Source organism: Chelmon rostratus, chromosome 14, assembly GCF_017976325.1.
Source record: "Chelmon rostratus isolate fCheRos1 chromosome 14, fCheRos1.pri, whole genome shotgun sequence".
NCBI lineage: Eukaryota > Metazoa > Chordata > Actinopteri > Chaetodontiformes > Chaetodontidae > Chelmon > Chelmon rostratus.
Genome location: NC_055671.1, coordinates 1,985,559 through 2,013,470, shown reverse-complemented (window position 1 = coordinate 2,013,470; position 27,912 = coordinate 1,985,559). Strand labels below are relative to the sequence as shown.

The 27,912-nt window shown below is 40.9% G+C and overlaps 1 protein-coding gene across 1 annotated transcript in view; it reads right to left on the bottom strand.

Annotated features, from left to right (window-relative positions):
* The window catches only part of opcml (opioid binding protein/cell adhesion molecule-like), a 161,379-nt gene that overhangs the window by 32,909 nt on the left and 100,558 nt on the right, over nt 1-27,912 (bottom strand). Inside the window, exon 3 of the mRNA XM_041952260.1 lies at nt 14,678-14,803. Within this exon, the coding sequence (XP_041808194.1) occupies nt 14,678-14,803 (126 nt within the window). The remainder of the gene's footprint in view (nt 1-14,677; nt 14,804-27,912) is intronic.

Below are 27,912 nucleotides of genomic sequence, written 5' to 3'. Positions count from 1 at the left end.
CATGTGTCTCTTAGCAAAATGTAACATTTGGGATGACCCACTGTGCAGTCAGTTAGCTTAGCTTGTTAACATTAGCACTAATTTCTACAGGAAGTTACTTTTCGTTCATTCTATATCAGCCCCTGCTGAATCATCGACAGGTCTTGGTCTCTTAGGCCCAAGTTCAGACCGAGTCCAGCCATTCATGAAAAACATAGCTCCCTCATGTATTTCTGTGGAACCACACTGGCAGCGCAGGAGGGGTCTGGTAACAAAATACAAGGTTGCCTGGCAAAACAGTTGAACCAGACTCAACTTCTGCCTCAATGCAACACCACCTGTCATCCCGCAAGGCGCTGCGTTAGCCAATTAAATGCATGGTTGGATTACTATACTTTGTAAAGTGAAGACTGTCTTTGTACTGTTTAAACTGCAGTGGTTGTGATGAAAGATGAAATAGCTGCTGTCATGATACCTTTCCAGAGTTAATGAAATCCTGCCTGTGAGGATCACAAACCATTGAGCTCCACACTATACAAAGATGGGGGTCTAGCAGCTGGAAGTGACAGGAGATCCACTTCAAACTCATTTCACTGTCTCTCAAACCAATGAGCAGGTCAGAAATCTAGGTGTTGGTGTCTGGGTGTTGGATTCTGAAATCAACTACACAAGCCCAGCTGTAGTTTGTAGCAACATACGAGTGCCACAACAGGGCAGCAGCTACATTTTAAGAGACATATGGGAACAGTGCAATTCAATGAGTTTTCCTGCAGACGTTTCATTGGAATTGTTAAGAAATGAAGGGTTTCTGTCCACTGAAGTGTAATGCAGTAACTTTAACAGGGCAAATGGGAAGGGATTAAAATGAGCCATTGTACTAAAATATGAGCAGTTATACTTTGTAAACAGAGGAAATTAGAAGTAAAGGACAGGATAAATAATATTCATTCAAATAAAGGTCTGTTATCTTCTGCAGTTCAGGTAAATAAAGGCTCCGGTCACTATTTGAGCACAGTTGGTGCTGACTTCTGAGCAAAATTGAATGTTAATTTCAGTATGACTTTAAAATGAGTTTATTATAATGATGTTTGTTCTAAAAAGAAGGCTTAGTGCTTGTGGCTGGTTTTGATTGCTTCACACTCACCAACAATCCCTTGTCTCCTCTGAAGATGAGAAACTGTCTACCTTCGGATAGTAATGAATGACTAAAAAGTCAATTATTGTGAGGATTTGGTGCTCAAGGTTAAAAGCTGAATGTCAGTCACGTTAGATGAAACGATACTGACAACTTATTTAGGTCCTTGTAAAATGAGCTTCTATTCTCTACTCTGTAGGTTTGCATGGAATATTTGATGTTTCAGCTGAATTACAGCCTCAGTTTCATAAAAAGGAGCATTAGCAGATGTCCCCTAAGGCCATACCCTATTTTGACAAAAACTTTAGGAAGAATATAACACATTGAGTGGCTTTGGAATAATTGATGCATGTTGTGGAAAAATACCCACCTTGATTTGGGCATGCCTCACCAGAGAAAGACAAAGCATCGGTGAGGTGGAACAAGCTGATGTAGAAGGAAAAACAGGGCAAGAGGCCTCTGAATTGAGAATCCTAAGAGTATGCAAAGCAACAATGCTTGACTAAAAGCACACCCCAGATGCTATAACAGGCTATGGTTTCATGAAAAATCTTCATGCCTAAATCACTTGCTGTCTCTACCTGGGTTTTCTTACTTCTCAGATGCCTACAGTACAGTGAGCAAGAGCGAAAAATCTGGTGATTCTGGTTAAGCATCATTGGTGGGAGACTTCCCAGTTGAGAATTAAAACATTAGCACATCAATACTGTGAAGGCAAATATTGACTTACAACCATGGCAACCGCATTGTGCAAAATGGCCAGCAGTTTTTGTTATATTCAAGTTGAAAACAATTGCCTTTTTTAAATGTAGCTCTATCAGAACCCTTGCTTCACAGACCAAAATAAATGTATTCTTTATAGGGCAGTGTCTCTTTGTCAAGAGTTTTTCCTCCTTGAAAGTATATTTGAGGTGGGTTTTGTGAATGAGAGCACAAAAAGCACACAGAATGTCATTGGTGGTATGTGAGCTGTTAGGAGGAAACTGAAAGACTGCTATTGCTGCTAACATCTGATTCAAAAAGTCTTCCAACAACCAAGCATCCCATTCAAATGAATTAAACCAACCCCCCCCGGACAAAAACCCACTATGACAGGTATTTCAAAAGCTCATGTTGTTGGTTCCTCTTAACTCTCATTCACAACATAACATGGTGTAAGCCAACCCTTCACCTGTACCACTTCAGAAAAGAGAAACAGGTGTGACCGCAAATGACCCCCTACTACGTGTTATTAATGATTTCGTTTTGAGGGGGAAATACTTGCACTGGTTGTGTGATTAATGATGGAGGAAAGGAGCGCAGAAGCCATTCATTCGGAACAGACGGCACCTGTCTGAGGCTTTCTGGTGGCTTTTACCTGCAAAGTGCTCTGTATTAGACATCGCTAAGAGTAACATGGGAGCTCCTTGCTGCACTAATCTTTCTGTTAGCCCCCTGTGCCCCTCTGTTCCTCCTCTGCGTTTTTCTTTTCTCTGTCTCACTCGTGGACTTCCTGCATTCAGACCGCCTCACTTTTTATAACCCTCGCCTGTACTTTTTCTGAATGCTTTGCACTTCTTTCTCACAGCCTTTTGCGCCATGTGTGGGTGGTGGGGTGAAACAGAAAGTTTGAGTGAGCCCTCCAGGTCCCCTGCAAAGCACACACACACACACACACATTCCCATACACACACACACACACACACACACACACACATTCCCATACACACATGCGCGCGCACACACAGACACACGCATCTACATCAGCACACTGTACTCACACAACCGCATACTACTTTTGCCACCTCTAACAGCCAAACAACACCCCACACACCCACGCTGTGATTTTAGAAGTGCATTTGGCCAATAAATTTGAAAAGAAAGTGTGCTTGGAGATTTCCCAAAAGTACACAGGCCACAGAACAGGTTACAGAGAAATGCTTTCCTCTAATGTTATATGCTTTATTTTCACTAGCCAGGACTGTGCTTTGGCCTCGCTGGCTAACAGTCAGCATCTCCAGACATATCTCCCAAAGCTAGGCCCTGTCTGATTTACAGTAATTGGCTTACAGTACCAAAGTGATCCCTCTACAGACATGACATCCTTCTGTATCTACTGATTGCTACTGTAAGTTTGACTGTGGAGGCTGAAAATGACCAACAATCAGTGTTTTATGTTACTGCCAATTGTTCTTAATAGGTTTCAAGGGGAAATTCACTTATGCAAGACAGGAGCTTGGTTTTCAGTCCTCTTGGCCTCTTAGACATGCTGTATACATATTAATGCCTGGAGTCCTGTCTGCCACAGAGCCACTTCTGTCTAAACTAAAAGCTGAAAAAAGCCTTCCCTCAGCACTTAAAGTGGGTCACAAACTCTATTGTATTTTTCCTTGTTTTTGAACATTTAATCCCTGGTTCTGAGGGATAGTAACACACACTGTGATCCCACACAAAAGTGCAAAACTGAAAAGAAAAACCATTCCACTGTGGTCACAAACTTTGTCTTGGGATTAAAGTGTCATCAAAGCATCAAATGTGTTACACATTATGCATCTGTCTCATGTGTATTTTTGGAGTTGGTCTTGAGATGAGGAGAGCGATATTTCTTCAAATGAGGAAACTGATGCTGAATCACGTGAGCGGTTCCATTGAGACTGTACCGTGGTGGATGATCCTATAATTTGAGTTCAGTCAAACAAATGAGAAAGGGAATTTGAAAATAGTACTGGTAGTTTCAGCAGTAGGGACATGCTAACACATTTAAATCAGACTACAGATCGTGCCACAAAGGTTCTGTGGAACCAAATGTGTCCTCCAACCTAATGACAAAATGACTTGTTGGCCATTGAATTCTAAAAGGACACAGAGTTTGATAGACCTGGACTGGTGCCTCTGTGCTCAGTGTTTGGTTAAACCTGCACTGATTGATATTTTGGCCCCTTGAGGTCAATGGGAACACACCTGACAAATTACCAAACCCCGAAATTGATGAGACCGTCAATCTTAGCAATAGGGATTATGATTCCTGTCCATCTGGAGCAAAACTACTGCAACTAATGTGATGTTATTATAGACCCACAAAGTCTATTGGGGAAGGAGGTCAGGGCCTATGGATGGGTAAACAAAACACTGAACCTGTCTCCAGAGTCAACATTGGTCTCATTTAATCATGACACAATCGTTCTAATCTTAACCAAGTAATTATTACTGTGACCACAGTGACAAAGTTGCTGCAACATTCATTTTAGGGAAATAAATTTAGGGAACAAAAAAAAAAAAAAAAAAAAAAAAAAAAACTCTTTAGGTTTATTTCCCTAAACCTAGCCAGTTGATTGATATGTTAAAATGAACTAAACCTTGACCATAGTGGTTAGGCACTGACAAACAATGTTGTCAGAAAATGCCTCTATGCATCATTCAGATACAGTAAACATGTTGCTTTTTACATATCCAGCAGTTGTGGAACAAAAGTAGCATTCGTTTGCATCTTCCTGATGAATTTAAGTCCAATACTAATTCTGCTTTAAGCTCTGCTTTGTTCTCAATCAATTTCTGAGAAATATCTGGATCTGAGGGGAACTGGGTTATATCATGGGTTATATGGTGTACTGTGCCATAACCCCTGATTAAATGGTGGTCTAAATGTGTGCCACCAAAGTGACATCCCCCAGGTAGTAAGGTATGAAATGAAGTTCTGTTTTGGATTGTTCACGAAAAATCTCTGTTTTGTTCTCAGTTCAAATTTCAGAGCCATCCATCCGCTGAAATCTGAACAGGAAGTACAGTACAGTAAACACAAAAACTGCCAAAAAGGAGTAAGAAGAGTAGTAAAATGCCATCACCCAACTGTGCTGACTCATTGTTGAAGCACAGATCTGAAAAAGACAGAGATATACATGCTCATACTATCTACATACTATTTAACAACAAGACATTGACTGCATTGAATTTAGATACAGGATGCATTACGTTTTATATTAGGTTAGGTAATAGTGAGTGGGACAGAACATGACAAACGTCTATGTAAGAACTGATTAGAATCATATAATTATTATTTTAAGTGTGTGTTAAAACACTTCAGTATTTTACAGATATTTGTCAGGACTCTGAACACCCAGCTTGAAACCAGGACAATTCTGGAACTGGTAAACTGGGAAGTCTGGTCACTGTGTCATTGCAGTCATCTTACCTGTGCAAAACATATTTAGGACAATACTTAGCAACTGCACATATCATCATTTTGTGTTAACTCAAAGAGCATCAGCTCAACTAATGCACTGACTCAGGCCTCTGCTGGCTTTTTTCCATTGTCTAATTTCATCCACTGGCTCATTGGTCAGAAGCCCTGGTTGACTTGAATCTGGGTTTTTACTGTAGACGATACAACAATGTGCCTGGGAGCCAATCAGCAAACTACAACAGGAATTCCTGCTATTGAGCGAGGCAGAGGCCAGCAATGAATGAGCGGGGACAGACTGCTTCTGACCAATGGATGAGCAGGTACTCTAACATGTGCACACTAACGCAAGCATTGTGGTTCATGTTTGAGGATTAAGAAGCTGCCTATTTAGTTATGTTCTGCTAAAATATGTGAGTGTTTGGAACGTGTATGTATGAATATTCAAGTTCAAACCGTGAAGAAACAAATACTGCAGGAAGATTTCTAAAGCTTATTTTGATATTTTGTCACCTTTTTCACTGTGATTGATATTTGGGTCATATTCCTATACTTTGATAAGTTTGATTACACATATATATTCTGTTAATAGGTAGATTACATGCATATGCTTACATTAAAGTAAAAATTATTTATTATTGGAATCCATTATAACGGTCATGAGTCCAAGCTGACCACAGCTATTGTATAGTCACCTTTCAAGCCTACAAATATTGAGTGTTTCATACTACAAAACATTAGTTATGGGTGGTGTGTCACTTTAGTTTCCTTCTGACAATTATGAATGAATTAATGGCCTTGCTTAAAATTTCATGACTGATGTCTTAACAATTTCACTGCATTCTTGTGACCATCTCACGAATTGTGGCATGACTAAAATCCTACATTGATGCTGTATTTTTTCATGTGCCCTTAGATTCTAGGACCATTCTCTACTATTTTGGATTAGAACACCTGGGCTATTTATTGTTATATTCTTCATTTTTGCAATATGTTTAAAGCACATTGTATAGGATCAATTCATATAAAAACTGCCATTAGATTCAAGTTTAGAGCTATTGTTAAGCTATTCTTAAAGTTCTCTGCAACATCACCTTGTTACAAGCATTAAAACTTTTTAAATGCTATAGAGCTCTCTTCAAATCCTTCTTTTAAAGAAAAAGAAATCATGAATATGCATAAAGAAGAGAAATGTTTTAATCATTACAAGATTGATATAGCTCTGTTGTGTGAAGCACAGTTGAGTTTCTGTGCCAGTGAATTCTTTATTGGGTGGCAATCAGGCGCCAATTAGTTTGACCCAGTTTATATGAGAGAAGCAAGAGTAGCTGCATTTTTTAGTTTTTTTTTTTTTTTTTTTTAACTTCCAGTTTTTACAGCAATGTCTTGTGGTACACAGATTTATACAGAAGGTAACTGTTTGCATCTGAATTCCAGTTATCTTGATCGTTGGTGTAACTGGACCCAAGTTAATTTCAACACAAGATACTTGTGCTCAAAAAGAGGATTCATTCTCAGTGAAGAACCTTGGAGCTCTAATCTGCCTCGATACCTGCCAAAGAGCAGTGATTCCTAACACGTCTCTGGGGGTCATCAGGTGGAAACCTCCCTTCAACAGTGTTTCGCCTACTTTGTCCCACTACACCTCCAGGAGGCTAGGCGGTGAACTCCGGCGTCCCAGAGTCACCCCCCCTAGTGCCAGTTCACACTGCTCCTACACAATCCAAACAGCACCGCCACGTGCAACTGACCCAGAGATGCTCCAGGTAGTGGCCAGTACCGATGCTACCATTTAGCTAATGCTAATGCTAATGCTAACCACTAAGAAGAAAAGAAGAAGACAATTCAGTTCCAATGCTACCATTTAGCTAATGCTAATGCTAACCACTAAGAGGAACAGAAGAAGACAATACAGCTAGATTCATCTATACTGTTAATGTTAACTGCTAGATGCCAAAACTAACTGCTAAGATGCTATCATACTACCACCGCTTTAGCTATTGTTAGCTGCTACAATTCTACCACAGGCCGAGATGCCACATGTAACTGCCAATTGCCGCACTACCATCATCTACCCCTGCCTCTCAACAACTGCACCAATAACAGCGGGGTGTGGGAATGCAAACCCTGGTTCGGGTAGGCGGTATACTTAAAAAAGTAGTAAAAAAAAAGTCTTTCTTATACTGAATACTGATCTGATACCACTGCCATACTTTTGTCAAAATTGTGTAATGCCGAAACCCACAAAAGCGTAACATTACTGGATGTAAACACAAACCACGACGACCAACCAAAAACTAAGATCTTGTGAGTCATGCAAGGAATGAGCATCAGTCTGATCGAGACAGTATATCTGCATACCAGGAAGTAAGTGATCTGACTGATCCAATTTGTAAATGTAAGTGTAACACCATACTGTACCATTTTTCGTGCAGGTCTGCAGCTTCGTTGGCCTTCTCTTTCAGTAATCGTTTGGTTAAACTCAGGTCTCTAACACAAGTACACTATGTCATGATAAAGACCACACTGATGGCAAACAATCAATAATGCTCATGCCATCGTGTTGATAATCAATGGCTTCAAATACTGCTAACATCCATGACACCTAAATTAGGCATCATTAATGGTGAAAAACAAGTGGCTCTGTGAAGATGTCTTAATCCCATGAGACTCCTTTCACAGCAGCAGGAGTCATAATGACGGATCGAAGGGTTACAAGTGGATCTGGTTCTGGACAGAATGTCACATCTTTCAGGTGGCACCAGTCAAGATTTTGTATTGTAAATGTTTTGAGCTGCAACGACTGGAAATTCCAAATTGCATCCTTTCGGCCAAATCCACTCTTTACAAACTCTAACAAATAGTCACTGTCACTACACCTTTAGAGACACCAAACAATAAACCAAACCTAGATTAGTTCCTTTGCCAAGGACTACACCTGATGTAGGATCAGGTTTTATTATTCTGCTGACGTAATGTTTCATTCTGACTCTGTCCTCTCTGTGTCTCACTCCACCACTAAATAAAGAGGTCTATATGTATTTTTATCTTTTGTTCTTTTCACTTGCATCTCTCAACACTGAAACACCAATGAAAACAAGCTGTAGAGTTTCTGAAGAACTCCACAGAGGCTTTTGTTATGAATTGACTCCTTGCTGAAGTCAGCCATCATGAGATTTAAAGTGTTTGCTCCACAGGGAACAAATACATGAGGGTTTTCCTCCAGCACTCTGGCTGGCATGCCTTTATATTTGCCTTTCATCTTTGTTCTCTTATTTTCAAGGTCCCTAGCCTCTTATGGATAATGGTGGGCGACTCAAACCTGGGTGATTGGGGGACTACTACGACTCACAAACTGCTTCCTGACAATTAAGCTATTTGTCCTTGGTGACATTTCATATGATAACTGGCATATTTGTAGATAGTGACATCTTGGTTGCTGCACAAAGGGAAAAAACATACTTGGCTCTGTTTTTAAGGAACTGCTTTAGAAAGAAAACAAATATTTTGGCTATTTACGAGAGTGGAGTCCTATTCCATTGATACCAATGTCGTTCTTCTGTAGAGTGACTGCAGGATTGCAGGATAAGTGGCAAGCCCAGTGATTACATTTCTTTCAATATACAGCTTGTTCACCAGCACCTCCATAGCAGGGTCTGGCTCCACTAGAGAACTGTTAATAAAATCACGTCTGCCTCACTTTTCAAAATCCTACTTTTGTTTTTGTTTTCTTGCTAAAGCCTCTCTGAACATGGCCCTATTACTGTCCAGCCACTATCGTCCAGATGAGAAAAGAGAGGAGTTGAAAAAAACACTCATCTGAGTTCAGCTACTACTGTGTTCAAAACTATAAGCTAACAAGCATCAACAAGTGCTGCTGCAAGCTCTTGGCAATTTGTGTTTGCCCTGAGTTTTCTGTTTCTTTGAGTCTCTCAAGCTACTTACAGGCTACCCTATCTCATTGGTGAAGGTTGCTGGTGTGGATGCAGGTACCATAAAAACAGTACCTGCAGACACTACTCAGGGCTGAAAATATGACTCTAGTAGTCCCAACTGCATTTTACAGGTGAAAAATAAAAATGTGTTACCTTACCTCTTACCTACAGGGAGAGTGCTGAATAGGACTGTTTTTGCACACTTTTTGGACTGGACTGTACATTCAAAAAGCAAACCGTATGAAATTGTGCCAGTGGCTCCTGAGAGGACAACTGTGAAAATGGCATTTTCTACAATTAAACAAGATAAAATTAAATAAATAAATAAATCTTTCTGATACTGAATACTGATCTGATACCACTGCCATCTTTTAGAAAATCAAACATCTGTACTACAGCCACCTTGGCACTTGATAAGACGGCCCAACACTTCTGACTGGACATGACAATTCATTCATATAAAACGTATCTATAATACATACACAATACATACCCAGTTCTTTCTGTTGTCTTTCCACAAGAGACATCAATGTGCATCAGGGTAGTTAACATACAAATCCTCCTTTCCACTGGTTAGTGCATAAGAATTCAAGTGAGCAAGTTGTCACACAGGAAACATCTTGCTGCTTCCCTGGCAAACAGGGGGGTCGGGCACAGGCAAGGTTTTTCCTTGAATGGTTACTTTTTCACTGTATTTCCATTCTGCTGGTGCTGCCAGGCCTATCATCTGCTTCAGATTGATGAACAGTAGGCTAACAGCCTTGAGGCCATTATCCATGGTTGGATGTATCCATGCATCCCTACAGACAACTAAGCAAAGGCTTTTGAAATTAGTCTTATTTTCACCCAGCCTGCCTACCTGCGTACCTGCCTCACTGGTAGCACTGCAAACCTTCATGCTGCCTTTCAAAATGAAGCCTTCATTTTGCAATTCTCTGCAGGCCACTTGCATCTACTCAGCATGTGTGGATACAGGTCAGGTCACAGCATCTTAGGGGGAGCCAGGTCTCGTTTCCTGACCTGATTCTGAAGGCCCAGTGGAGAGAGCCAAGGTAAAGATACCATAGATTATCTGCTGTAGGCCTTAGGTCAGCCTCACAGGGTAATCAGCTGCAACGAGCAAGGGAACTGAGAACAGGGGGCTAAGCATCTCTCTAGTAAATACTGTTTTTATTTAAAATATGTTGATGTCTCCAACATATTGTGGAATTCACTAAGCAATTAATCAATTAAATAATGGTCATCTTTCTATCAAAAAACAAATAGTCAAAGGCATTCATTATCTCCTGTGCACACTGTGACTACGCTGGCTGTGCCTGTTATTGTATCCAACTCTTTCTTTCTGTGATGGGTCTTGTCATTGTAATGAACTGTTTTGAAGGTAAACCATGCAGAGAGATGAGTCTATTTTCTTCTAATGACTGTTTCTGCCAGCTCCACAGCTCTTATTAGAAGCCGGTATGTATGCATTGATATTGTGATATTGAAGCCGTCTCTTTGAAACAGACCAGAAATCACTACTCTTTTGATGAATATTGGAACTTGCAATCAATTGCAAACTCGCCTGTCTTCTGTTCCCCAGACAGAGAGACAGCCGACGTGTAGTGTCAGGGAATGTGATTTTTCTAAGGATCATTTCGCTGTCTTTTTTGTGACTTACACCTGTGCACATGCATTTGTCTTCTCCTAGGGATAACTGCTTCACCACTGTCAGCAGGCAACACCAGAGCATTGTGCTTTTTGGAAGGCAACATCACTGTGAATAGCATGCCATTAATTTCTGCTATATAATTCTGTGAATGGCACTCATCAGGAGACTAATCACAAGTTGACAACATCTGTCTGTGCCGCGGTGGTTCTGTCAATCATGCTCGACATTGCCAATTTTTCAAACGATCGGCCTTCACATGTCACATAAGCTTTTTGCCTCACAATTTACTTGACAGGACTCAAAATCTGAGACTCAGAAAAAAAAAATAAATGAAAAGTCTACATTTAAGTGATTCATCAGCCTTTGAGGATAGAAAGGAGCAACCATATTGTTTTGCCAAATATGTTTTGCACGAAACATGATTGCTGCCTGGATTTTTTTTTTTTTTTTTTTTTTCCCAGTTAACGTGGTGCTGCATTTTTAGGGAGGCAGTTGTGGTGAATGGTGATCATTCTTTTGTATGATCAGAGACTTGGGTTCACATCCTGAGACCAGCATGTGGTTAGGTTTAGGCAACAAAAGCACTTTGGAGAAGGAAAGGAAAAGATTGTAGTTTTGTTGAATGAATGAACACATTCAGTGTCCTGCTTTGACTCACTGTTGACTTTTGCAAAATTGGGCAAAGATGATGATCGTTCCCTAACTTCATCCAAGCGAGTGGCTATAGATAAACAAAAATATAATAATAAATACATTATAGAAATAAGTGCTTTCAAAAGACAACTGGACTTGCTTGTGGTTCTAGAAGACGTTTGGCCTCTCATCCAAGAGGCTCCTTCAGTCTGACTGGTTGGGAGTCATGACCCACCCAGCTGTCGTGTGACTCATAAGGGTCACATGAGTCATTGTTAATGAGTCAATGGGTGTTAATGGGTGAGTCATGGCCTGACTTGGTGGGCTGTTGTCCCACCTGGCCATTATGTGACTAATAAGGGTCTTGTGGAGCCACAAGCAAGTCCAGTTGCCTTTGCAAATGAGACTGATTGGTATCTCTTTAGTTTTGCAGGTAGTTTGTTATGAACCGAAAAAATAAATTACACTCTGACCAGATCATGGTGCTACTTGAAATATCAAGGGATCACATTATAACAATTCTTCCTGAGGGGGACATGGGAAGTTTAGACGGCAACACATTGCCAAAAACAAGTGAGCTCAGTCACAACATGTCTACAGGACAGCACACATTATAACATCTTTCAATCTGTGGTCATCTGAAAAAGAAATGCACAAACAGACATCTGCACGAACGTCCATTCACAACCTATCCACTTTAATGAGTCCTAATGGGTCGAAGAGATCCATATTGTATTGTCCCCTGAACAAACTGTTGTCCCCCAACCATATATCTTCTAATCCTTGTAGTGGCCAGCAGCCAGAGATTCAGTGAACACTGCTGAATAATTTATGTGGTCCACGCTGAGCTGAAATGGGGACTGAATCTTGCAGGGCACAATAAAAAGGTGAGACTTAAATTGACATTAAGTAAAAGACAACAGAGGCTACGCATTTATGGGCTGCTACTCACACACTACTCTTACTTATGTCACCATCTGTATTGGAGGATTTATTGGCATACTGTAGAGGCTTCAGAGTCTCCCTTCAGTCAACGGTGCACTGGCAACAGAATTCATATGAAACAGTCACCAGGAATCTGACAATAACTCAGTTTGTATTAACAAACTTCAGGCTCAAATTAGGCAGTGCCACTTTAATATTGTTTCAGCACTCAGCATTTCTTCTGTGTTTGCTACAGCTCATTTTTTTCACTATCATTTCCATAGTGAAAGGTGAGACATCTTTCTGCATCATCAGCTGCTACAGTGCGTTTGCTCATGTTCCTGACAACATGTGAGTGAGAAAATTTGAAATGATATGCCATGGAAAAAAACAACTATCAAATGGCAAGGCGGCTACACTGCAGATTTGAGACTTTCCAGAAATGCGGGCTAACTCAGGGAGAAGGCTGCTCACTTTGGTGTTGTACTAACAGACACAAACACTATCCTCTGAGGGAGCAGTCCATTATCGCTGGTGACAAACATGAAAAGCAAACGGTGAGGAGCTAGTCAGGAAAATGCCACTCTGCAGGAAAAACATTTAAGATTCTGACTGCCAGCGAGAATTTCTTTGGCTGCCCAAACACCTCCCCACATAGTCTCTCTTTTCATTAGTGCAACTCACAGAATGTCAAGTAAGATAACCCATTATCTTCCCTGTCGACAATAACACACAAACACAGCGCACCAGGCTCCCTAGCCACAGATGCCTGTATATTACTATCAAGTGTGATTCTATTGCTTCATTTGCCTCATGTGCATCAGTTCAGGCTTGGTAGTGAGAGTTACTTCCTTCCTGTCTTTCTCCTACTGGGGTAGTATGTCTGTGGCTTTGTGAGCAAATTCTAAAGCTGAACTTAGACTGGCCAACGTGATATCACCATTAAAAAGAGCATGACATAATATGCATTACCAGCCTCTGTTGAAGACACACTAATTGACACACTGACAGGCCTCTCGCACAGCTTGTGGTAGCTTGTACTGGACAGAAATCTAAATTCTATGTATATCAAAAACAGAAAATTTAACTCAGATCCCAGAGGGGTGTTACCTAGTCAGTGTAAATGGCACCATCTGGCTGGTAGTTTTGTGTCAGTCATTAAAGATGTCCCTTTTGAGTGTGATTTGAATTCACACTTCAAACAAATAGGTTGTGGGGATATTGTGATATTTAGAGTAGATTTTGGGGAACCTTTAAATGGAGGTATAGAAATGTTGTGGATGGCTGAGGTGGTGGAGGGCCACTGGGCTGTGAGAACCAAATTGTGCTGGCTCGAGATAATAGGTAGAGAGGAACAGCTGGGCTGGAAGCATTCCTGACATGTTGGAGGCTAAACATCTGATCCTATAGAGAGAGAGCGCATGACTCACACTGCTGAATGCTCAGTGGGAAGCGCAGAGCCAACACAATTAGAACACAGAACACACATACGTGCACACACATCCAGAGCTTCTTCCCTCTCCTTCAAGCTGTGAGGTGCCAGCACAATAGAATCGACCAAACCAGCTGTGGCTTCCAGCCAAATCATGGTTGATTGCAGTTGGGTCCTGTTAGGCTGCAGGTTGTGCAGCTTCAAGCCCTCCAATCCACCAAGTTGAAAAGAAAACAAGGCCTTCGTCAATAGATTAAAACCTGGCATTATTCATCATAAACCCTCTCGTGGCTATGTTAACACAAAAGCTACAGATTCGTATCACAATGGAGGTAAACGGCTGTTCTGCACGTAGGCGAATATTCATGTGAAGCAAGTGTTGGAGGTGTGTGTTGTGTGGGAATGTCGACATCAGGCTGTGAGCGTAGGAGGGCTGGTTCAGTCACCTTTACACTGAGGTAATGCTGTTGCAGCTTTGCCTTACACATTTGTTTTGTGAATTACCTTTGACAGTTTGAACAGAAAAGAATGAAAACTCTCTGAAAGGTTGGTATACTAATGCAGAAAATAAGATACCTGTTAAGAATCTTGCATTAACATCTGATTCTCTAACTTCTCGTCTGACTCATCTTAGCACATTTGTGGCTCCAGATAGTACAAAATTGTAATCCTGTTTCCTGTAACCAACTGCAAACAGAAATCTCCACTCTACAAATCTACTGTCGTCATCTTCAACAGATCTTCAGATGAGACTCTCTTCTTCGTTACAGGAATTTAACATAAAAGACAGCTTTAAGACCAATAAACTAATAAATAAAACCTTAAGGCTTACCTCTTGGTGAATGATGCTTCCATACAATGTTGGCCTCAGGTCGACCGACCGCCAGGCACATAAGATTGACGTTGCTGCCCTCATTCACTGTGATGTCCTTCGATATGTTGGTGATCCTGGCGGGTACTGAGGGCAGAAAGAAAATCATGATTGATGGTTTCAGCTTAATTAATGACACGTGAGCAAAGGGCTCACAATTCCACGTGATCAGAACAGTGATGAGGTTAAAAATAACCCTGGGTTAGGGACTTAATTAGCATGAAATTATCTGACAAATTTGACAATTCTCTGGCTCGCTGTGGTGTTATACATGATTGATTTTCTTCATCATGTATTTTTGCCACACTGCTCATTAGACAAGCATCAGTCTGATTTGTAGTAAGACATAATTTCACCTCTCTGACTGGACCAGCTTGATCTGTATGTGTGTGTTTAGCTGTGTTTGTGTGTGCGTCTGGGTTCTTGATTAAGTGTACCCCGAGAGATTGTAGCCTCAAATCAAGGGTCAGAAGTTATCCTTCTTCACTGTAATTAAACTCAGTCATGGAGACTTGAACTTTAAGCTCATTAGTGCAACAGACAAGACAGGCTTTCATTGAGGAAAAGCCACATATATATTTCTAATTGTAGTTTTACATATTTTACAATAGGTCTGCTATTTAATAGGACAGTTTAACTTTTTTCTTAAAAAAAAATCACTCTTGGGCCTGAGAAGTGGTATTACAGTAAAATCAACCAGCAATAAGCATTCTAGTTGAATTTACATGCAAATGAAGTTAATGAAACCCAACTAACACTGACCACATAACAGACGTTCTTAACCGACCTTTTTTTTTTTTTTACCATGTTGCAGAAGGTAAGCAACTGGTCGCCACTTCTTAATGTGCAAAATCAATGAGCACTACTCTGACAGGTGCTGAACAGAAAAAAAAAAAATCTCCAGGGTGTTACTGAATGTTATGTTATGAATGCTGCTTGGGGAATTTTCTAACTGCATGGCAATGACATTGACAAAGCCAGCTCAGTGCACAAAGATTAAAATTTATTTAAAATAAATAATAAATAAATATGCCATCGGGCCTAAATTGAGCCATCATTGGGACTTGATTTATTTCTCTGGAGCAGTCGTCATGCATCCTACAGGACGGAGAGCTAGTGTTCTTTTGCTGTCAATTGGTCACATAACTCTGTGATTATAATGTTTTAGCATCAAATTAGATTTCACTCAGTGTGATTAAGACAGCTTATTTCTTAATTAACCTGCTCTAAAATCATTTAAACCATAATAGTAAAAGACAGTGAGGTATTTCAAGTAATGCATCCAGTATAATTAAACAATGGTATAAAATAATACAGCTAGAAATTTTATTTTATTTTTTTTCACCTTTTCGGTATGAATAAAAAGTAATGAGTAACATGGTTATACTGTGTAGTCTGTGCCAGGGGATCAGAGCTGGAGTGGCATGCTACTCTGCATCCCATTGACCTTTGCATTTACCGATTCAATTAGCATGCTGTTAAAGCCAGCCCAACTGGTTGATTTAGGACACTGTGCAGCCTGGCTCTCTAAATGCCACCCAAAAACTTGCTGTTGACATGGAAGCTAGTTTGTGGTATATTTATAACCAGTTAAAATCACTCATTAATTTGACTCAGTTAAACAAAGCCAAGATTTTAGACGTTTGGATTTCATACACCTAGTAGCATCATGACTGTATTTATTTTCTTCACTAAAATTCACTCCAGTATGCAGTCCCCTTTAGGTAATTACTTGTGACTTCTACGCCATTTCTTCTCAGACATTTACACATTAAAGATGCACCCATTCACAAAACCGGATCACACTAACAGAGCTGATCACAAAATGAATTGTTTTATGAGAAGGACAATTACACGCAACAGTCATTCCATAACATTACAGAGCTGAGTTCAGCCATTAATAGCAACCGCCTTTCATGCTGGTGGACTGCATTGGCTTAATCCCAGCAAAGCAACCTGCTCAATGTACATGTCTCAAAGTACATGGTTCTGAAAATAGTATCTGCACACTTATGTGTTGAACTGGTCATACATGTAGTTTACATAAAAGTCCACACACTCACACAATGTATATACTTTGCAACATAAGACCAAAGTGTGAACCGGCTGCCTGGGTTTTAACAAACACACTGTTTTTTCACTGAAGAAAGGAATGAAATTTGCTTTGTTCTCAAATTGAGTAAAGTAGAGATCACATAAACAGTTGTTGCATATTTTAATGACAATGTAAAAAGACCATGGGCAGAGGTCGTCTCACAAGCCCTGAAATGGGAGGCTCACTCAGAATAGCCCTTGGTGAGGTTGCTTTTTATTTATTTTCATTTGCATTTGTGCTGAACTTAGTTTTCGGAATACATTTAACATTCCTATCAATTTTCATATTGGATTTTAAGGATGTGAGCTCTAGAATTCATTTGGGCCTTAAATTGATGCCAGTTATATGTTATTAGAGTGAATCAGATGAGCAGTGTTTCACTGGCCACTCTGCAGTAGTCTCTCTCTCCCCTGATCGCAGCCAGCATGGCTGTCATGGCTGTGGTCAAAAGTGTGCTCTGTTGCACCTATAGCCACACTCAACAGTGATGTCATGGTGTACTGACACACTCTGGAGTACAGTTCCTAATCCCTGCAGCAAGGTGAGGAGCAAAAGATGAGACATCAGCCCAAAAAAATCCTCAGGAACAGTCCTGTTTGATTGCTCTCATACATTATAGGAATACTACAGGAGGCAGTGTGTCTACATTGTCTACATTGCGGCTTGTCACATTGAAAATGAAGGTGACAATACTTTATTGAGTATATATGTAGGCTAAAGTAGTAAAGAATTGAGTAAATATAGTATATAGTTTAGAGAAAGGGTCATAACTGCATTTGACCAAGGACCATTTTTCTAAGCAGGCATTATTGGGGCTGAACTTTAAAAAAAAGAAAAAAAAATACACTTATTTAGGCTTAAGTACTCTCATTAGGCTATTACTGTTGAATATTTTCACCTTCTAACAAACGTAGTGTTATTTTCATGAATCTATATCGATGGGAACAGAATCTTAAAAAAATAAATAAAAGTCATACTGATAACTAGTATATACTGTATGCTCTCACATCTTTGCGAAAGAGGCAGTTGATGCTGAAAACATACAGTTCAACTTTAAGTTAATGAGTCAATATGTCAAAAAAAAAAAAAATCCTCTTTGAGATCCCAGGACGCAAACAAGAACAGTCATTTTGAGACTCAGTACAACAGTAGGCCGGAGTTACCTCCCACAGGCTTTAAGTCAGGCTGGTGAATGTGCCGAGCGGTTTGATGGCGGGTCCACAGAGTAGAGAGGATGGAGTTGGAGAATTATCCCTTTCTACAGGGCAGTTAAACTATGAATTACAGGCTTTTTTGGCTTGTTGCCAGGGGTGAGCAAGCTAATCAACAGTCCCTCTCAGGACAGACTGGGCCTCCGAATTACATTCTGAATTCCTGAAGATCCTGCGGCCCAGATGGGAAGCCGTGGACCACAGGTCAACAGTTGTGTATCGGTGGTTTAGAGAATATTATAGATCCAAGGCAAAACTGACAGAAGGGCAGGACTGAGAGAAAATGTCGCAATTAAATCCGATACTTGAGCACCATGAACAGTGCCATGAATTTGTCAATACACAACATAATTAGGCTAGTGATATATCATAGCCATTATTGAGGCCATAAATTCTTGCAAAAATGTCAGTCAGATAAAGGATTGATGAGGCAGTCAGACTAGAGACTAACATTTTCAGCTATACAACTCCTTTGGCGCTGCACTCTCTCTGCTACTAGGAGAGGGGGGATGGAGTGTTGGCAAGGGGGATGCATTTTGGTAATTTTGCTAACAAGGGGGGTGCCATCGCCCTCCTGCCACTGCCTACAGGACACATGGCTATGTTTAGTTTACCAAAGTACTTACATCAGAAAGCAACAGGCAAGTCATTCCAAAGCAAGCTCTAATTTCAAGGGTTAGGCTCTGTTGTCTCCCTTTTTGCACACTCGCAGCACTTTTCCTACAAGAAAAGTCAATAGGAAATTTCCAGAAATTGGATAAGAATGTTCACTTTGGAAAAAAAAGCATTGCTTCTTTTCAGCAAAGTGGTGAAAGTTGACAAAAGTTCAACAGCTCAGCGAATTGGACATGATGTTGGTTTTCTACAACGACAGACTGATGTTTCACAGCCAACTGGCTGCCTGCTCCTCTGTCCCTGTCATTTTCTCCATACCGTGTGGAGACAAAATACACAAGCCCAAAACATTCAGTCCAGTCTCACAGCGAAGCATGCAACAGACCTGTCCATCCACTAGAGGACAGCGTGTCAGTGTGACGGTTTACAGTACAGGCAGCGGGCGATGATGAAAATAATAATAATAGCATAAAGGGCAGAAAAGTCTAACTATGAGTCAAGGTTGGATTAGAGTGGTGGACCACACATGACTTTCACACAGGAGACAAATGGTACAGTCCCTGTGTGAGACCATGAGTCAGTGTTGGTTGTTTTATGGAAGTAGCTACCTGCATTTTAAATTGTCAATTATCAAATAAGACTTTTATTCTTTTCAGTGAAAAGAAGACAGCCTTGATGAGCTCTTTTAATCGTTATGCTTAAGGAAACTAGTAAATTAGATGTTTCTCTTTGTCTCTTCTATGATCAACAAGTCATGTAAAGTAGCATGTTAAAAATGACTTTTCAACTTGTTCCTGCAATCTGCACCCAGAACAAAGAGCTATATCTTAATGTTTAATCATTCGTTATAAGGAAATATATGTTAGCGTCATTCTTTGAACAAATTGATGTCTGATCATTGATCAAGAACACAGTTTGTTCTCTGAACAGATACTGATCTGAAGACAATCTATTGAACCTACATTAAGTCCTTGCAAATAAACAAATATCACGCCACAAAAAGGTTTCTAAAGTTCAGGAGAACAGGAGAGCAGCTGATGTCTATGGCTATATGGTTAATGTAGTAGATAGTGTACAGTTAGGTGCGAACAGCTGTTGTGTAGGCCTGAGCGGTGGATTCCAACAGTGATGTTATATCACAGAGTATTTTGTCCATATGCTGTTATATATCAGCCATTGTCTTCCAGCTATTTTGGCTTACACCACTGAGAGAGTGGAAGGACTTCAGACTTTAGAACCGTCTGGGCCCTCACTTGGATGTAAGCCCACACAAAAATAAGGAATTACAGGCTGTAGGATCTCTGTCTTCAGCCTGTAGTAGTGGAGGTGGTGAGATGTCAGGACAAAGAGGACAGTGAAGATTTCCATGTCTCCAATTTAGAAAGGAGTCTTTTCGTGGCCTGTTGCCAAGAAATCTGCCTTTTCCCGGTGGTTGTGTGTTTACAGATTTAGAGGGGTAAGAGCAAAACACAGTCCCTTAACAGCCAAAAGGTCAGCTAATCTGAATTTCAAAATACTTATAATAATGGAACAGGAGTAATGTTGGGTATTATGTACGATGTAGAATCAGACTCCAGTATGTTCCATGAACCAAGCCCCATAGGATAACTGTAAAGCAATCAAACCTGCATGGTGACAAAATGCAGTGAAGAGGCTTCCTCGCAATCGTCTTCTGTTTTCAGCAATTAGACTAACGTCACAGAACTAATGTGGTAATGATTCATTGAGGGTGAAAATGGAACACGTTGTGCCTTTAAGAGGCTTCAAATAGGGAGGGGTGAAGCATGGTGGCTTGGGGACGCAGCGGGCACCACCTTCTCAGCCACGCTGACCTCCGGCAGAGATGAATGAACAAGCATCTGTGTGCAGGGCAGGTGACGGCTCCCCCAGCTTGATGATGCCAGTGGCCAGGTGATTAAAAACACAGCTCCCCTGCCACCAGGGCTGCTGGTGGATGTGACTGGGCGCCCGGGGACACGTCACTCTTCATGTCGGCACAGCCAAGGTGTTGCAGCCAGTAATTAATTAGAAAATGGAATTAAGAAGCTGCCCAAAGAGGAAAAGGATGCTTCTCTGGACAGAACAAACGTTCAACATCAGGGCTTGACTGATGAGATTGTATTTCTTTGTAAAAACATTTTCTTTTTCTAATGTAAACCATCATTGTGTCAGTAAATGTGCTTCGTTCCGAGGAAAATACAGGGCAGAGGTGCACAATGTGTCGTTATCTGCAGGGCACAAGAACACAATGGTATAGCAAGCATTGTTACAATACCATACAATGTTGTCTGTCGGAATATGAATTATACATTTATACAGACAATGCAATGGTGTCGTGTGTGGGGGATCTTTTAGCTCCAACTTTTCCTCATGAGAATGAGGAAACATTTTAAGAAACTGAGTTTGAAGGGTCAGGACAATTCAAAACAATAACTTTTCAAAGCAGGCTGAGCAACAACATTGTGCTTTTCTCCAGGGAGTCATACCCACAGCTACTGGTACATCCAATATTTTTTTGATTTTGTGGGAAATTTTATATCCCGGCCACTTTGTCTGGGTCGGGTCTCGCACCACTCTAATTAATGATGTGGCCCAGTAAGCAACCCTCCAGCTGTTTTAACTTACTGTATGTTGAGCTTGTTCAATTTGAGGACACCTGCCTCGATCACTTTCAGTGCCTGCTCCAGATGTCTATCATGGATCTCCTTGATTTCTCAGTGAGCTAGGAGGTCATCCATATACTCTGCCACTGAAGTGATTAACCTGCAGCTGTCCTCCTGTAGGGGAATCGGTAAAATCCACTTGTGCTGTCTCATGATATGAACATCTAGACCCTGAGAGCTGTGGCATGATTTCCTCTATTGTGGATAGCACATGCTTTTCTATTTCACTGCATGATTTAGTTTCCATTGGTCTGCACAGTACTGGACCTCTTTTCTGTTTCCTCTTTTCTGGGACCATAGCAGCACACCACTCTGTCTCAAACATGTCGTCCTTTTCCAACCAATGCAGCCAGGCATGACTGGCAGTGGCAGTGGTTTCCATCTAGCAGTGTACACTGCATATGGCTGAATAATTTCAACAGGTTCAGTCTTTAGCAGGCCACTGGTTCCCAACACAGTGCTGACACGCTCCACTCTCTTTACTAGAAACATTTTAACTCTGTTTGGGCAACTGAGTAAACTGTTGCTGTTTCCTTTAATCACATACAGGGGGAATGCATATTCTTTGCCTCTGCAGACGATGTTAGCTCTGAACCAGCCAATGGATCTGAGCTTGTGCCCCGGGCAAAGAAAAGATGTGTCTGCAGAGAGTGCCAGAAATGTGTTTTCACTGATGACAGTCCCATCTGCCCCTGTATATATCTCAAAAGTTGGGGGTGCATTGCAAAGTTGAGAGTAACAATCCATTTATCCGGGCTTGCTGCCTCACTACCCCAAAACTGAAACTGTGCAGATACTCTCGGTGATTTCATCCAGTATTTTGGAATGACACGCTTGTCCTCAGTGTCCTTGCTTGTTGTACTTTTTACTTTTTACATGTACTCTTAAAAGCAGGATATCTTTTTATTATAGTGCTGGGCGCCACACACTGTTCTGGATGCTTTTAAGTTTGCTTGTTGTTTCCCATGTTGTGTTGCCATCCTTTCCTGTGTTGCTCTCTTTGCTGTCTCTGGACATTAATATAAGTCACCTGTAACTCTGCTGAGTCGTTCAGTACCTGTTGGGTAACTTGTGCTAATTTCAAGTCTGCAGTGCGCTGGAACTTCTGAGACAGCTCCTTCTCTCTGACACCCACGACCAGTCTATTACAGATGTGTTCCTTCCTTTTTGTCGTCAAACACACAGTTCTTCGCAAGCTTGTATAGAGCCCAAATATGTGCTCCTCCTTTCTCACTTGGTAGCTGGCTCCTTAGATACAAGCATGTCCTGTCATGTATTTGGTTCCTACGTGGAATGAAGTCATCAAATGTCATCAAAACGCTGCTGTTGTCTTTCTTATGCTCCTCCTCTTTAAACTCGAAAGAGCTGAATATCTTTTAAGCTTCATTGGCCATTGCAGTAAATGAGCAACAAGACCTGCTGCTGCCACAAGCTGTGCATAAGTCCAAAAGCCTAATTAGAAGGTCATTTCTGACTGTAGTTTAAGTGCTACTAATATTTTAGGAGTTGTACGATCTGAAAAAACTGAAAAAAAAAAAAAAAAACTTAGGCATACGTTACAACTTAAATCTGAAACTGAGGCCTAAAATAGTGGTTGGCGTGGTGTATTGTTTTGAAATGTGGGATAACTTAGAGGATGAGGAGGAAAGAATTATATTGACTGTTTTGTGTAGGTAACATGTTGTCCGTGCAACGTCCTACAACAGTACATAAACTAATGTCAACATAGCATTACACTACACTCACAAAAGCCAAATGGATTTTCTACCGTACATATTTATGTATGAGAGAGTTAAGCTAGATGAGAAAATGAAGAAAATGCATTTTCAAGTTATCATACAAAACTAAAACCCCAAACTAGCCACAAGGAAGAAACAAATAATTAAATTCAGTCACAGACCATGATTGTGGTCAGTGATTTGAATATTTGGGTTCTAGTTTTTAGTTGTTACACTGCTTCAAAAACACTTTACAGATTTATGCTGTCTGATCAGCCTAATTTAATATGAATTATATTGTTTATATGATTATATTGATGTACTGAGATGTGTTCTGCTCATTTGAAGGGTAATATATGGATGTTTTGTATAGAAGGAGGTTTTATGTCTCTGCAGTTTACCATCATGGGCAAATAAAGAAAATGTTTGTCTGAAAACATTTCTTATTCAGGTTTGGATGATGCCTGTATGTAACGTTTAAGTCCTTTGCCAGTCACATGCCTGTTTAGGTGGACTGCACTACTTGTGCTTGTAGAGATGGTAACAGATGTTTTATACTGGAGCTACAATTTTGTGGAAAAAACTTTCAGCCTCTGTAGCACGAGTGCTGTGTGCAAATGTACAGCACTGACTGGGTATGGTTATGATAATCCACTAGGCCTATTTGAATAGCGCAATAGGAGAAGAGAGGCTGAGTGGGTTGGCTCCATTATGCACTGACAAAACAAAAGATGTTGGATCTAGAGCAAAACTTTGTAGAGCACAACAGCCCGGTCTTATTCCCAGGGAGTCAAATACAGACACTTCGCTCAGCGCCTGCGCACCAGGCTTTCAATTAACTCCACTGTAAATCCATCTGTGGCAATATTAGACTGTCAGAGCAAGGTGATTGTATTATGTGTATTATATAGAACAAGAAATTCTGCATCTAAAGGAAGGTGGATGGATGGGTCACACATACACATGACCTTCAGCCAGGAGACCGGTGTTTGTGTCCCATGAAAACCAAAAGGGATCTTTTCTTTTACCTAACCAAATATTTGTGCTGCCTAAACCAAACCAAATCCTTTTGTTGCCAAACCTAACCACAACGTTAACCATGTTAGAAAGGCTTTCTGAGAATGTGCCGGATGACTGGAGCAGTTGCCCCAGGCATCTAATACTGCTGCGGATGGGTTTACATTGGTAGGTAGCTGAGAGTCTGGTGCAGCTCATACAGATACTAAAGGGTACCTGGTTCATTTGTATAAGACAAAGCGGCAGTATTTGATGCTCTGGGAATGAGAACAGATTGAGCACAAGGCTCTCTTGGTTTAAAAGGTAAACGTTTCTGGTTTGGACCCACTTTGGTGATTATAAAGGTCAAACATCTATGTGTTGACTGCAGTGGTGACGCTCCGTTCTGCTGTTCATTTTTTAAGAAGCGTTACACTCTTTGGTTTATGTATTTGTGTGTCTTGCACCTGCTGCTGCATCTATAGCCTTGAGATTTCTTGTTGGTCATTTTTGTTTGTGTGTTTTTTAAGTAATGTATTATAATGTAGTGGTTAAATGTTTAGAACTGGTCATCTGTATGCGTACGCTGCAAAGTGCTTGTCTATGGAAAAGGAAATACAAGGCTACTTTTATTGGATGAAGGGCCTGGAGGTCAGGTTCGCCTGTAGACCTGGTGCGATCTCCACTAATTAATGCAGTCATGTAAGGTTGAATTTGTTTTCTTCCGAGGTAAAGTGGGTGCACTTAAAAATTAAACTCAGCTACAGTATGTAAGCAAATGCACTTAGTTACATCCCTTTATTTGTATGCATGTGTTGGGAAGACAGTAACTGTATTTCAATACATTTCAAAACACAACACAAAATCCAGAATACGACCATTATACCACGACACAATGTCATAATAGACCATAATAGATTTAGGAATTTGGTGAGATATGCAGAAAATTTGAGTATCCAGCCATGCCTGGGGCTCTGTGAGGCTTTAATGCTCATTGTAAAGAAGTGGTGGTGACATAAGACCGTGACACAGGCCGACACTGCCATCCCTGGAGCCACGTAGGCAGCATGATGAAAAACAATAAATAGAAATTGCCATCCCCTGGTGGGGGTGAAAGTTAGGATGTTAAAGTTAAGAAAATGGTGGACCACTATATTTGGGTTGGGAGTAAGCCACTTCCCCAAGTGAAGCAGTTCAAGCATCTGGAATCCTTGTTCACATGGGTAAGATGTAGTGTGAAATAGTTTGGTTTGGTCTGTAGTAGTTTGGTACAGTGCACCAGACTGGGGGGGTGATGAGAAAACTGACCCTGAGGTCAAATCTCAGTTTCTTAATTTACTGCTCAGTCTCCATTTCAACTCCCATCTACAGTCATAAGCTTTGAGTAATGACCAAAAGAATGAAATCACAGATACAGCTGGCAGAAATGAGCTTCCGTTGCAGGGTGGCTGGGTCACCCATTGGGCGGGGTGAGGAGCTTGGATATCTGAGGGAGCTGCTTCTTCACGTTGAAACAGGTCGGCCGAGGAGGTTCAGCGCTTCATTCAGATGCCTCCTTGACGTTTCCCTATGGATGAGTTCCAGGCACGTCCCGCTGCGACAAGGCCCCAGGGCAGACCCTGAGCATGCTGGAGGGATAACATTTCCCATCTGGTCTGGGAATGCTTTGGGATCCTCCAGGAAGAGCTGGAGAATATATCTAGGGACAAGGACATTTGGTCTACCTTGCTTAGCCTGCAGGAGCTATGGAAAATGGACAGACAGAATGTATTTTCCTTTCCCTCTTGATGGCATGTCACCTGATACCTAACCTAGGCTATTTACTGATTCATTTTATCTCATATGTAGTTAAAACTAAACATTGTATTTGTGTCTCTTTTGTGTCTCTTGCATATATCATGTTCAAGCTGCTAAATGGCAAGTGGACCGTATTCATATGTCACTTTTCTAGTCTGACAACCACTCAAAGCGCTTTTCCTGCATTCACCCATTCACACATACACTCATACAATGGTGGCTTGGCTACCTGCTTATTATTTCATTATGAGCTTTAACATGGCACAGCATTGGAAGGAATTTGGGGTTCAGCGTCTTGCCCAAAGATACTTAGACATGTAGGCTGCCGAGGGCAAGGGTCAACCTTCTGACCTGAAGTGGACGACCGTTTGACCTACTGAGCCTTAGTTAGTCCAGGTGATGAAGAACCTGAAGGTCAAAACCATGCATTATTCAATTTTGGATGGTTGCTATTCAGTGGGCCGACTACGTTTTCCCATTGTTCCCATTGCCACTGTGGTGGTCGCATGTAAACCAGTATTCATATTCATTATAGACATCCATGTAAACAGCCACAAGAGACTCTGCTTTAGAGTGACTTTATAATTCAACAAATTTTACTTGGTAAAACAGCATGCACTCTGAAGCACAACATCATTGTAACTATTGCTTTTATGAAGCACTGAAAATGCCACATAAAAAAAAAAAAACCACATAAAAAAATTTAATTAAACCAAAATGTGATTTGCGATATGAATGATAAAATATGAAGAAAGAAAGGAAGAAAAGAACGTCAGAATTGTTTTAGGGTGAGGCTGAATCCTTGACATCCCCCAACATCAAAGCCTGTGCTCCTGTGCCAACATTCACTAAATCTATAATAGATGTTAACTCCTCTTTCATAACAAATTACTATGCGTCTGAAACATCAAAGGAATCACTGTCAGTGAGTTTTCCAATCTGCCATCTAATCTCGGAACAATAGACATCCGTGACAGATATCTGGGTAACATTCAGTGTTCTTGTCAGTGGTTATTGCTAATTTAGAGGCACACCCAACTCCAAGCGAAGGAACAAGAAAGAGATCCAAACATTCCAGCCTGGAAAGTGTGATAAAGCACTTGGGTAGGGGGGGGGTGTTGTTCATGCGTCGGTGAGGTGAAAATAAACTAGGTTAGTTTTCCCACTGGCTGGTAGAATGCAAGCGGTGACACCTGCCTTCAAACTTCCAAGCATTCTCAGTTCAAAGGCAGCGTTTCATATGGGACCCATTGCATCTTCTGTTCCAGGATCCACTCCAAAGTAAAGACAGCAGCACTGAAGTGAAACCAAATGGCAGAGTATGATGCACTGCGTAAACATATTAGCTTGTGATCAGCATGAGAAAAGTACCACACGCATGCTGGGTCTTCCTTGTGTTTACACGTCCAGACTTTCAGCAGTGTGTTCATTTTATTGATGAGCTCCACGGCGATTCGTAGCAGTACTGGCCTCTTGTACATTTCCCGTCTCACACATCCCGTCTCACACATTTTCAACCAACTTTCAGCCATATATTTTTTATATCTATCTTGATTTCTTTTACACAACCTGCTGATATTAAATTGACCATGGAAAGGCCATATTTTCTGCTTTTCAGATGCAGAGTAAGAGCAGACAACATCTCATCAGGAGAGTCCTTCAGCATATTCTTCCTTTGTCTTTCCTTTGTCCATCATAACCCAGCTCACACACCAAGTATTTGAAAGCATTTAAAAAAAAATATGTCTGTAGCCAGTGTCTGTGTGTGCCGGCTGAATTAGCATCTTGAAAACAGTCTTTAGAAGAGGAAATTGAACAGAAAAATCTCCCACTGAGTGGAAGGCAAAAATCATTAAAAATCCCATTTCAAATGAAGGAATAAATATGTTACCAAAAAATTATCAACATTTTGCTAATTAATAAGGACGAGGCATTGTGTCTGTAGCTCTCACTTGAACTAACCTGTTACTCTTACAGCCCACAGACCCACGCTTGTGGTTTGAACAAAATGACAGCAGCCATTATTCATTTGAACAAAAGGCTCTCACATCACAGAGCTGTACATGTCGATGATTTCTGACACACATTCTTCAATAACAAA